Source organism: Azolla caroliniana, unplaced genomic scaffold, assembly GCF_043228905.1.
Source record: "Azolla caroliniana isolate FFs.n. ecotype wild unplaced genomic scaffold, voAzoCaro1.0.p SCAF_3, whole genome shotgun sequence".
In the NCBI taxonomy this organism is placed as follows: domain Eukaryota; kingdom Viridiplantae; phylum Streptophyta; class Polypodiopsida; order Salviniales; family Salviniaceae; genus Azolla; species Azolla caroliniana.
Window position 1 is genome coordinate 20646320 of NW_028230438.1, and position 12269 is coordinate 20658588.

General features: G+C 40.5%; 1 protein-coding gene across 1 annotated transcript; it reads left to right on the forward strand.

The window, feature by feature from the left end:
• Nucleotides 1-6871: 6871 nt before the first annotated feature.
• LOC147866486 (uncharacterized) lies at nt 6872-10181 on the forward strand. The gene is made up of 3 exons (XM_087316760.1): nt 6872-7953; nt 8104-8237; nt 8955-10181. Exons 1-3 carry the CDS (start codon nt 6872-6874, stop codon nt 10109-10111), a joined length of 2373 nt encoding a protein of 790 aa, XP_087172886.1. The 3' UTR covers nt 10112-10181.
• The last annotated feature ends 2088 nt before the right edge of the window (nt 10182-12269 follow it).

Below are 12269 nucleotides of genomic sequence, written 5' to 3' on the forward strand. Positions count from 1 at the left end.
CAACCTTACCCATAAATGTAAAATGTATAGTTATTGTCTCCATTCTTCATTTCATTATTGTGTGTGTACATGTACTACTCGATATTTCACGATATTAAAGATATCCAAGAGCCTAGGAAAAGGTGTAATGCAACACGTAAATTATATGGAAAGTTGACGAATTTCATAGCTTCTTAGAACGGTGGGTCATGCATATTCTCACATAGTTTTGTTTTAATCTCATGATTGTGACTAATGGTATTGATGTGTTTTCAAATAATGCTAAAATGATTGATGAAGTTGAAGAGGAAGATTATGGGTCCTAACATGATGAAGACTTCTATACCATCCACGCACAAAATAATATATATATATATATATATATATATATATCATTTTTTACTTAACAAAGTTTCCCATAATATATACCTCTTTTGTGGAGAACATGCTCATCCCCTCTCACATTCCATATTATCTTTTTTCGTTCAATCGAAAATGTTTTGGGTGCCCTTGCTCCTTCAAACCATCCAATGCTATGAAACTAGATTAATCATGTTCCAAAGCAGCATTGTATTGCATCCCTAGGGCCTTTTTATGGAAACAATGCGAGAAGTGACAAGATGAGAGCCCAAGGATCGATGAAGCCAAAGAAAATGAAGGTGAAGATTGAGAAGAGATGTCAAGAGGAAAGTGAGGATTGAATTGCCTCAACCCTGGCACCTTTTTTTGCACATATTTGAGGATGTGCAAGTTTGGGGGGAATGTCAAGATGTGTGGGGTAATAATGGGGAAAAGAACAATAATGTTGATTTTTATAATATGTCAAGAATTCATGACCAATGGAAGAAATAATGAGGAGATGAAAATTAAAACAAAAATTAAAGGGTGGCTTAAATGGTAAGACCTAACAACTTGAAGAATAAGATTGAGAGTTGCTTGCAAGAAAACCAAGATGGCAAGGTTCTCAGTGTGAAGCCTCGGTGCTAAGGAGGTCCAACATGGACCTCCTCAAAAGCAATAGACAAGCAAAACATTGTTATCTTGCAAGAAGGCACTTTGTCCACTTCGCACAAAATCTCTGCACTAACGTTGTGGTCATTCATGTCTCACCACGAGAGAACCATTTTGAGTTCTAATTATGAAAGAACTCTTTCAGTTCTTTCGTGTAGGTTTAAGTGAGAAAAGAAAAGGAACTTGACTTTGTAGTGTGTTACGGGCATGACCATATAATATCCCGTGGTAAGTTGTACTGTAGTACTTAATTCACGTGTATAGAATACTATGGTATAACTTACCACGGGATATTATATGGCCATGCCCATAACATAGTGGGTAGAACAATTATATTAATGTAGTGACAATTTTGGGATGGGTGGTCTAGAGTGGTAGGTTGATGAGAGTTTGTACAACCTTCACAGTAAAAAGGTTTTGCATGATGAAGTTCCACAAAAAAATAAGCATGTTCTCTTGTGGAGAGATTTTATGAATTAGGTTGATCTCATGTCAACTTCACATTTATTGTCATGTCCCTTTGTGCCGAGTTGCTTGAGAGATATGATTTCAATTGGTGGGTTGGCAAATGACTCATGTTGGCCTTTAAGAGAGAATGACTCAATAGGTTCCACATAATAATGAGTGTTCTCTTGTGGAGAGCATCACAAGGACTTCTCTCATGTTGGGCCATTGAGCAGGGAATAAATAGGTTCCACATAAGAATGAGTGTTCTCTTGTGGAGAGCATCACAAGGACTCAACAATAAGCTCTTGCTCAGTTCATAGCTTTCAAGGGATGTCTTGTTAGATAAAAATAGAAACCTCTCTTAAAAAAACATGCACCACATTTGTTTCTGCTAGCAAGCATCTATTCTTATCATTCCACGAGCTCTTCATTTCAACAAAAAATTATTTCAATCATTCACATCTATTGCATGCTTCCTTGTCATATCACTTATGCTTTGTAGCTCCATTTTTTACTTCCATTTGTTATTATTGGGATTCCCTTTCTCTTCCAATGGTCATTTCAACAAGAATCAGAAATTTTAAAAAACTTGAACCTTTTCGTCGTCACGAACACTACATTGCAAACATTGCTCTGTTAGTAGTAAATAATCATCTCTTTCGAAGAAACCAAAATCTCACATGAGGGATCGTGTATAATTACTACAACATAATGAGAATATCACCAGGGCATGAAACAAGTTAGATTATCAATGTCATTGGGCCATTCACAATATGGTGCAAATCAATGATGTGGAATTTCATTCGTTAAAAAAATGCAACTTCACTTGGTGTTTTACATCTCATTCTTGGAACTTGTGATTTTGTTTCCATTCTCAACCAAATGGTCCTACCTCCAAATGTTGTTGTAGTGCAACTTGTTGATGGCTAAGAGTTCAAAGTTGTTTTGGAATCCATGATCATGCATTAACAAACTATACTACCTTGTCGATTGGTTAGGTTATACACCTAACGATTAGACTTGGGAAGGGTAAACCTTTTAGGTTCAAGCATTGATTTTTGCCTAAGAAATGTCATTGGATGAGTTCAATGTTATTTCACTCTAGTGTTGTTCTTCCCACACATGTTGAACCCATTCTTTAGTGAATATTATCCATAGTGATTCTATTTTGTTCTTCTTAATATATTAAAAGTTATTGCTTCAGAAATGGTAGAGCCGTTAGCAAGCCAATGGTGCAAGTGAAATTCAACTTCTCTCTATAGAACATGAATGAGGGGAGCTCACCTTAGAGCATACGCTCGATCCACTCGACAGTTTGTAGCAAAAATTTGTTATTTAAGTATCTTAGTTCATGCTTTGCAACTTGTGGAGCTTCTCATGGAAGGAGGGGGGTGGTATCATGAATATGCAAAAAACATAGGGCTTTTAAGATAGAAATCTTGTGCTTCTAGTCCCATTTTGGAGCGACAGATTCCAACTCCCTCTCATATTCAACCTATTGATAAAACTAGAGTTTGAAGTTATAATTGTTTTAGAATCCAAAATCACGATGTGTGTGATCGTACTACCTCGTTGATTGGTTAGCTATACACTTAGTGATCATATATGGGAGTTGTAAAGAATCTTGTCAATGCCTTGGGATCTTGTAGCGGAATTATATTATCAATATGCTTAAACACGAAATCCCAATTCATGTATTATGGATCATGGAACTTGAGTTCAAAGGAGGGGTATGGGGTCATGAGCATATAAAATTCCATGACCTGATAATTATTTCATATTCAATATTGTATACGTTCACATTATTGTCACATGTTGTGTTGTGGTCATTGTACCGAATTATGTGATAAGTATGCATGATCACACAGTGGAAAGCATGTATCATAGCTAGGTTGCATGCACACACGAGTCTACTTATATAAGGAAGATTTCAATGTTGTTGAATCATTTTAGCTCAATGCCAATCTTTCACATTGCTTGAGCAATTGTCCTTCATGTCTATAATAAAATTCCCTTTTCTTATTTTCTTTTCTCAATCTAGTATTACTTTTGGCTTCAACACTTGACATGTACTAGGGAAGAATGTGGTAGGGCTCTCACTGTATTGAACCCTTTGTAGCAATCACAATTCATTCAATATTCATGAGTTTGGTCCCTATTTTTAGGGCTATACCTACAAATTGGTGTTCCATGCTCATTTTTGCTGCAAAACCCATGCTCTTGATCTAATGTGGTGCTTGGGGCCCCATTTATTTAGTGGTAAGTTGTTAACGTTCTTTGTTTTTTAAACTTTTTTCTTTTCTTTTGCCTTTGGTTTTTGTGATTGTTCCTCTCTTTTTTCTATTGTTGCCATCCTCCTAATTGATCTCCTTTGTTTCAACTTTTGATAATAAGACATCTTCACAAATGTCTAATTCTTCATGTAATTTAGTGTTGTTTCATATTGTTTGTTTTTCTTCTTGGGTTTCTTTCTTTTCCCTTTAAACCTTTCTAATGCTATAGGAGCTTCTTCCATTATTTCAACAAATTGATCATCATTTCCCCAATTGTTTGTGCAATGGCACCTCTCAAATCCATTCTCAAAGTTGAAATAAAGTATTCTACGAGCATAAATTGCATGGGACTTTCCTTTAGTGCCAGTCTGTTGTCGCGTTGTTAAAATGCTTGGTTATAATCTTCCAACAAATTATCTCCTTGTTTGAAACTTTTTTATTTATCCTCTAACATCATTTAATGTCTTTTCAAGTTTGAATTTCTTTAAAAATAATGTAATCAAGCTTTTGAAATGCTAGTTGTTAGCCAATCCAATGGTTTCTATTTATGTTGTGCTCGAATCCTCCGCCCTTTCCATTTTTTTTGCTTTGAAACGCATTACACGAGCAATTAGATTATATATCATCGAGGAATAACCGCGTGAGATTTATAATTTGGATGTATATTTCCCTTGTTGTTTTCTTCAAGTGTTGAAAACAATCTTCTCTCTAATCCTTTGTTTGACCAAGTTTCGAGTTGTTCTTGATGTCATTCACTTTGTTCTTTTGGCAATAAGATCCTCCAACTATATTTTATAGTTTTCTACTCATATTAGTCTTGTAGCTTGAGTCCGTTGGCCTTTCTTACCTTCCCTTACACAATATATGAAATACACTTCCTTTCTCTCCGTTTTTAGTTTCTATAAAACCTCCATTTTGATATTTGATGCATGATCACTGTTGTTCATGCTATTATTGACACATGCATCATCATAATATGAAAATATGTAAATCAAATTGCTTCTAAATCCTTTCCCTAAATCCTAAAATCTCAACTTTGATATTTGATGTCTAATTACTATTGTTTGTGCTATTATTAACACATGCATTTTGAGAAATATTGAAATAAATTGAATTGTTTCTAAATCCTTTCGTGCTAAAGAAGGAACCTATAAGATCACCAATATTGTCGGGAAGATTTGTAAGTTGTAGATCAAAATGTTGCTTAGGGACTTCACAAATCACTTAATACATAATAATGACAAACAGATAATGGCTTGAATTCACGTAATATATTAAGATAATTGAAATAATCGAGTTCTAAGTACTAGTATTAATGAACTGTATTCATACATTTGTCTAATAGTATGCACTTTAAAATGACATACATTCTCTCCTTACAAAAGATCACATAAAACTATCTAGAGTGTACACAATCCCAATAAAATAGTTTAGTGTGAAACTAACAAGAGCCATTTTACTTGTCGGGTTTTACTTGAATGATGTTCACACATAGGGAAGTGATCCTTACTTGGTCAACCCCTAAAATACGAAAAAAAACCACTCACACTCACGGAGTTTTGAATAGATGACATCCTTAATAGCGGAGACAAAAAAGAGGGAGAAGAAACTCTTAGTCAATGTTGTGACTAAGTCACACTTTAGATTGTCAACTAAGTTATAAAATATAAAATGTTCACATGGTTGTATGGATGCACATAAGTAGTTGGCTATATAAAAAAAACAAAGCAAATCAATGGTCTAACCTTAGTTATATCCCAATGTGGTTTGCCTAGGTAACGAGTAAGTAAGCTATAATCCAAATTTCAATTGTGTTGTGCACCTTTCCCTTGCCACACAAACCCTCTATGATTAGGTTGTGCACTCTTTTGACAAACCGAAAGACCCTTCTACTTACCGGGATTACCTCTCTTTGGTTTCTGGCCCCCATCCAATCAGTGAAATCTGCGCAGACAATATGTGTTCTTCGAGAAGATGTCGTCCACACTTGTATTGCGATTGCCACTACGACATGAATATTTGTTCTCTCTTTCTCTTCTCTTTCAAGGCCTCCTCCGAATGATCGAATCCCACGTAAGCTCGCTCTCTCAAAAGTCCAAGGGTCAGCAGAGGTTCAAGCATGTCTTTTTCGTGATTGAGAAAGAGAGAGAGAGAGAGAGAGAGAAAGAGAGAAAGAGATAGCGACACCCCCATTGGAATGATGGCCAGCTTAAACGAACAAGCAAAAACAACTGGCATGAGGAAGGAGACACAACACAACACAACACAACACAACAACACAACACAACACAACAACACAACATGAACACACACACACACACACACACACACATACAGGTATGGAATTATTGCCAAGACATTGGAAATTGGGAAAACACACAAGCACACACCACTTTTATTCTCATAACCTTGTGTGTGTGTGTGTGTGTGTGTGTGTGTGTGTGTGTTGTGTGTGTTCTATTTGTCCGCGCAGGTGTGAAAAGGGCCACAAAAGAAAAAGAAAAGGATTTATGGAGGAAGAAAGAAAAGTAAAAGAAAAACATCCTTTTATTTTTATTTTTGTTTTCCAAAAAGTGTTGCAAAAGTGAACAAGAATGGGACCAGCAATAATAAAAAAAAACAATATTAAAAAAAGAAGAAGAAGAATGCGATAAGACGGGATTTTGGGGGGGGGGGGGGGGGGGGCACGTTCGTATGCTGACGTGGCAGGGGAGGGGAGGGGGGGGGGGCTCAGATACCAATGACTGATCCCCCCACGTTCTGTCTCCGAACCCCCAAAAAAACATCTTCTTGGACTCCGTGCGGCGACTCGCTGTCTCTCTCTCTCTCTCTCTCTCTCTCTCTCTTCTGTGTTCTGTGTGTGTGTGTGTCTCTGTCTCTGTCTCTGTGTGTTATGGGCGAGAGAGAGAGAGGCAATGAATGAATGAACAAATTATGCAGAGAGACAGACAGAGACAGAGAGAAGAAAGAGAGAAGAGAGAGAGAGAGAGAGAGCTTGCTGCTTCGTCTCCCCAACACAATTGTTTTTCCGCCTCCTTTGCTTCCTTTCCTTCCGTCTGTTTATCCCATACATAACATACATATATACATAACATATAACATACATAGATAGTTCTTTCTGCATGGCGCCTCTCTCTACCTCCTCCAAGCTCCCCCCCGCCATGGCTCCCTACCTCCCCCTCACCTTCACCCCTCCCCCATCCCTCGACTTCTGCCCCCCTCATTCTCACCTCCCTAACCCTAACCCTAACCCTACTCCTCACACCCTCCCTTCCTCCACTTCTTCCACCTCCTCAAACCCTAATAATCCCTTCCCCATCCATGCCAACTCTGCTGCTCTCCCACACCCCCACTCTTACTGGAACCCTGATCAGCCGCCGCCGCCGCAGCTCCATTTCTCTGCTTCCTCCAATTCGTCCCGTAATCCGGAGGAGGAACGAGGCGGCGATCTTTGCCCTGCTTGGCGCACCATCTCCGATCCCAGCACCCTTCAGCTTAATCACGACACCTCCAGTACCGTCTCTACGCTCCCCCTGCAGATCACCGGCTTAGATCATGGCCATGGCGCTCCTGCAGCTCTAGGTCATTCTACCACAGACCATCGTCGCCGTCATCATCCTCATAATCATCTTCTTCTTCATGAGGATGCTCGCGCCTTCCTGACAGATCAGTCCAGCAGCTTTGCCTCGTCGAAGCTTGAGTCTGCGGCTGCTTCTGTGATCAAGGCGGAGTCCCCGGCAAGTGCGGAGGAGGTTTTGATGAGCCATGGTGGAGCTGGAGCTGGTGGTGCTGCCACAGCGAAGAGATCAGGGTCAGAGAAGAATGTAGCGATGGAGCGGCCAGGAGGAGGAGGAGGAGGGATGGCCATGGCCATAGCCAGTCTAGAAGATGGAAGTATTGGGCTAAAGTTGGGGAAAAGGACTTACTATGAAGATGCTGCTGCAGGCGGAGGTGATCCTGCGCCGGAAGCAGCTTTAATGGAGAACTCGACAAGTAGCAGTATGAGCAGCAGCAGCAGCAGCACTATGGCGGTGGTGAAGGCGGCAAACCCTAGTGGGAAGAAGCAGAAGCCATCTTCTCTGTATGCCGGTGTGGTTCCGAAGTGCCAAGCAGAGGGCTGCAGTGCAGACCTCTCAGGGGCCAAAGAGTACCATCGCCGCCACAAGGTCTGCGAATGGCACTCCAAAGCTAGCAAAGCTCGAGTAGCCAACATCGACCAGCGCTTCTGCCAGCAGTGCAGCAGGTCTAAAAAAACTGTCAATGGCGTCGGTCTTTTCTTGTTTCTTTTTTAGGGTTTCTGTGCTAGGGTTCTCTGCCTGTGTCCTTCCCTGTCTGTCTGTCTGTTTGTTTTTTCTGTCTGTCCGTCTGTGAATGCTTTGCTCGGTTTCTGCAGGTTCCATGTCCTGTCGGAATTCGACGAGGGGAAGCGCAGCTGCAGACGGAGGCTAGCGGGCCACAACGAGCGCCGGCGGAAGCCGCCTCAAGAGCCCATGTCCTTACTGTCCCCGAGCTTTGCTTTCTTCCCTGGTAAATCCGCTGAGATCTAGAATGCAGTAATTACAGTAGCAGATTTGTCTAGATGTTAGATGCAGTAATTACAGTAGCAGATTTGTCTAGATGTTAGACGCAGTACTTACAGTAGCAGATTTGTCTAGATGTTAGATGCTGTAATTACAATAGGAGGTTTGTCTAGATGTTAGATGCAGTACTTACAACCGGAGATTATACAGTCATTAGAGTTGGAGATTATGCCGTAATTAGAGTAGGAGATTGTCTAGATGTAGTAATTACAGCTGGAGATTATGCAGTAATTAGAGTAGGAGATTGTCTAGAAGCAGGGATTACAGCTGGAGATCACGCAGTAATTAGAGTAGGAGATTGTCTAGATGCAGTAATTACAGTAGGAGATTGTCTAGGTGCAGTGATTAAAGTAGGAGAATGTCTATATGCAGTAATTACAGGAGGAGATTAAACAGTAATTACAGTAGGAGATTAAACAACAATTACAGTAGGAGATTAAACAGTAATTACAGTAGGAGATTAAACAACAATTACAGTAGGAGATTAAACAGTAATTAGAGTAGGAGGTTAAACAGTAATTAGAGAAGGAGATTAAACAGTAGTTAGAGTAGGAGATTAAACAGTAATTACAGAAGGAGATTAATTCCAAGTTGAGCAGTGATATGGCAAACATTTGAAATCGTGTTGGTTGTGTATATGGCTAATCTGTGCGTGCGGTGACAGATGGCCTGCGGATGAATGCATTACTGGACCATCCATACTTCGGCCTGCAACGCAGATCTCCATCGCCATCGCCATCGCCACTGCTGTATAGCAGCAGCTCCACGCCACATCTGGCATGCCAATTAGGGTTAGGCGTGGCAGGAACAGGAGCAGGGCCATCGTCGTCTCCCCATGGCGTTGAAGCAGCACCCCCTAATTACCGCCGTGCATTTGACGCCCATCCCTTCGTGCAGTGTCTTAACTTTAATCCAGCCATAGCTACGACAAGCTCTGGGCCCAGCTATGGCGGCCCATCTTCTTCTGCTTCCCAGCTTAGCCTTATACCTAATTCTGACGCATCGCAGCCCTCCTCTGAGACCTCCATCTCAGGGCGTGCTCTCTCTCTTCTGTCATCCACTAATTCCTTGTCTCCTCAGATAGACCTTCTTCTTCCTCTTCCTCTTCCTCCTCCTTCTGCTACTGTAGCACTGTCTAGTCTTGGTGGTGCTTCTTCGGCCCTGCAGCTAGCTGATGAGCAGGAGCAGCAGGGATCCTTCGCAGCAGGGATCCTTCATCATCACCATCGCCACCAAGCTTCTTCTTCGCCTTGCCATGGAAACAATGCAGGCGCCGCCGCTGCCTCTTCTTCTTCCTATGATGGTATAACAGGGAGCTTAATGCAGCCTGCTTTCCATAGCCTCCTGGGATCCCTCCCTCAGAAGGGCATGGCTAATGCTTTCGCCAGCAGTCTAATGAATGCTGCTGCTTCAAACACCAGCAATGCCTGCAGCTTAGCCATGGATCATGAGGGCAAATCACGCAGCTGTACCATATCCAAATTCGAAGGCCAATCCATGTTTTCCATGATGAGCAGTAATCACATCCCAGTGAATGAGAGCAATGCTGGGTTCCCAAATCTGCAGAGTAATCAGAACCCTAATATGAGTTGTAATCAGAACCCTAATATGAGTAGCAATCAGAACCCTAATATGAGTAGCAATCAGAACCCTAATATGAGTAGCAATCAGAACCATAGATCAGGCAGCCGTCCAGCAATTTTGGACCTCATGCAGGGTAATTCTCGGCCTCAGACTCAGCAATTGATGGTGCAGGATGCCGTCCCATACACCACAGATTTGCAAGGCCTATCCATCTTTGGCAGACAAAGCATCATCTGATTCATTTCATTCTATTATTATCTTTCTTTTTTTCCTTTTGAATTTTCAATTGTGTGTTTTGATTGATTATTTCTCTTGTTTCATGACGTGTTTTATCTGTTTTTTTCTTTTGCTTTTGGCTCGAATCCATTCAAAATAACGTGCTAAAATCCACCCCCCCCCAAAAAAAATAAAAATTCTCATTGTGTTTGATGAGCAAAACAAAATAGACTGAATGGGATTGGGGGGCAATTGTTAAGATCATTATAATTCCCTCTAGTGTGAGGATTTTGTCATGTTTTGGCCTTGCTCGGATGTGTTTGATGAGCAAAACAAAATAGACTGAATGGGATTGGGGGGCATTGTTAAGATCATAATAATTCCCTCTAGTGTGAGGATTTTGTCATGTTTTGGCCTTGCTCGGACGGATACCCGAAGGTTCGCGACCATCCATGTCTATGGGTCATTTAGGGTTTAGGGTTAATAAGTTGGTTTGGCCTTCATCGGTGCGTCCATGTGATAAGCAAAAACTCGGGCGCATAATTTAGGACACCGCCATTCATGCCCATTTCTTGCTTTCATGTCCATTTCTATTACTCGGATATGTCCATGCTTTCCTCTAATGAGATTACTAGATATTGATCTCAAGGATGGATTAGTATGGAACACCCGAATGGATGGGGTAGTAATTCCAGCTGTTAATCTTGACATGAAGATATAATATGACATGTGTTTATGAGTTAACCCCCCCTTTTTCACATACTTTCTGTACCTAGGTATGCACACCCAAATCTTGGGTAGATGCTAGTGGTTGTAGCATTAAAACTCTAGGGGCACTTGTTTTTAAATCATTTTGAGCTAAAAATTTATGTATAGGTTTTGATTGTATTGCAGAGAATTGGCAACAAGCTGCATGCAAGCTAACCACATGGTTAGTCTAGTTGAAATTGGGAAAACTTTTGTCCCTAGTTGTTTCCAACTAAAGACATGGACCCATCCCCAAGTGGTCACAATCATGAAATAACTTTTAGAAAGTAGTGGACCCACCCCCTTATTATGCACACTTACGTAGACAAATGCTTCTTCCTCGTGCTTTGATTCCTTATCTTCATTACAGAAGGCCCTTCGACTTCCAACACATGGTCTTTCATATTTTAGTTTCTAGAGTAGAGTATAAAGTTTCAATCCAGATGTGACTGCAAATGTATTGTAAATAATATGAAATGAGCAAAGTGTGTATAATTGATATGCATGCACCTTCAAATTTGTGAGAGGCCCATTTGAAAAAAGCCCAATTTGGGGATTCCGAATCCATGATGTGTTCTTCTTTGGTTAGATGCTTGACATGTCCGAAGGACTTCCTCATACACACATCTTCAGTATAAGTGATGTGTTGTCTTTTTCTATGCAGTAACATAGACATAGTGGAAGATGGAGGCACCCCTTCATACGTAAATTCCACAAAGAACCAACTCAAACTATGAACTTTGTCTTGTAATTTTCTCTTGTAGTTGGTAACTTTCTTTCTCTCCATTATTTCTCTCATCTATAACCTCCTCTCACCACCAGTGACCCTATGTTCTCAGCAGTAACTCACACTTCTCATTGATAATTCTCTTGTTAATAAATTCTTCCTTTGACCGCCAACTTTGTCGTAATGAGGCCTCTCTCTCTCTCTCTCTCTCTCTCTCTCTCTCTCTCTAACTTCAATGCGATGGTGGTCCAAGTGTGTCTTTATGGAGTGGACGTGTGTGTGGGTTGGCACTATCTCACTTGGTGCATGGAATGAAATAGACAAATCCGTAAAATGTATTTACATAGATGATTGGGGGTAAAATTCTCACACATCCTATCCAATCATGATACTAGAAATAGGTCCTCAGCTCGTAGAAGTACTAGCCATGTAAAGAGTATACAAGTATATCACAAAAGTCAAGAATATGCATGGTCATAGACTACCCACACAAGCTTGGAACATAGGATGCAAGGTACAATAAGCGAATAAGAGCAAAATATCTATTGGAGCTCTATGTGATGTTACAAATTATGTGATCATTGAAGATAGATTACTAGAGGCACTAAAGATAAAATGGCAAGATGTTAAAATGTCAAATTTGGAATATTATATTGCAAATATTAATCCCCAATGTTCGCCCCAATACAAGTCAAAAGCGACACA

Excerpts from the sequence above, each read along its gene's own strand:
- LOC147866486 (XM_087316760.1), top strand. The coding sequence starts at position 6,872 with ATGGCTCCCTACCTCCCCCTCACCTTCACCCCTCCCCCATCCCTCGAC. Across the intron at positions 7,954-8,103 it reads TTCTGCCAGCAGTGCAGCAG|GTTCCATGTCCTGTCGGAAT; the intron begins GTCTAAAAAAAC and ends CGGTTTCTGCAG. Across the intron at positions 8,238-8,954 it reads GAGCTTTGCTTTCTTCCCTG|ATGGCCTGCGGATGAATGCA; the intron begins GTAAATCCGCTG and ends GTGCGGTGACAG.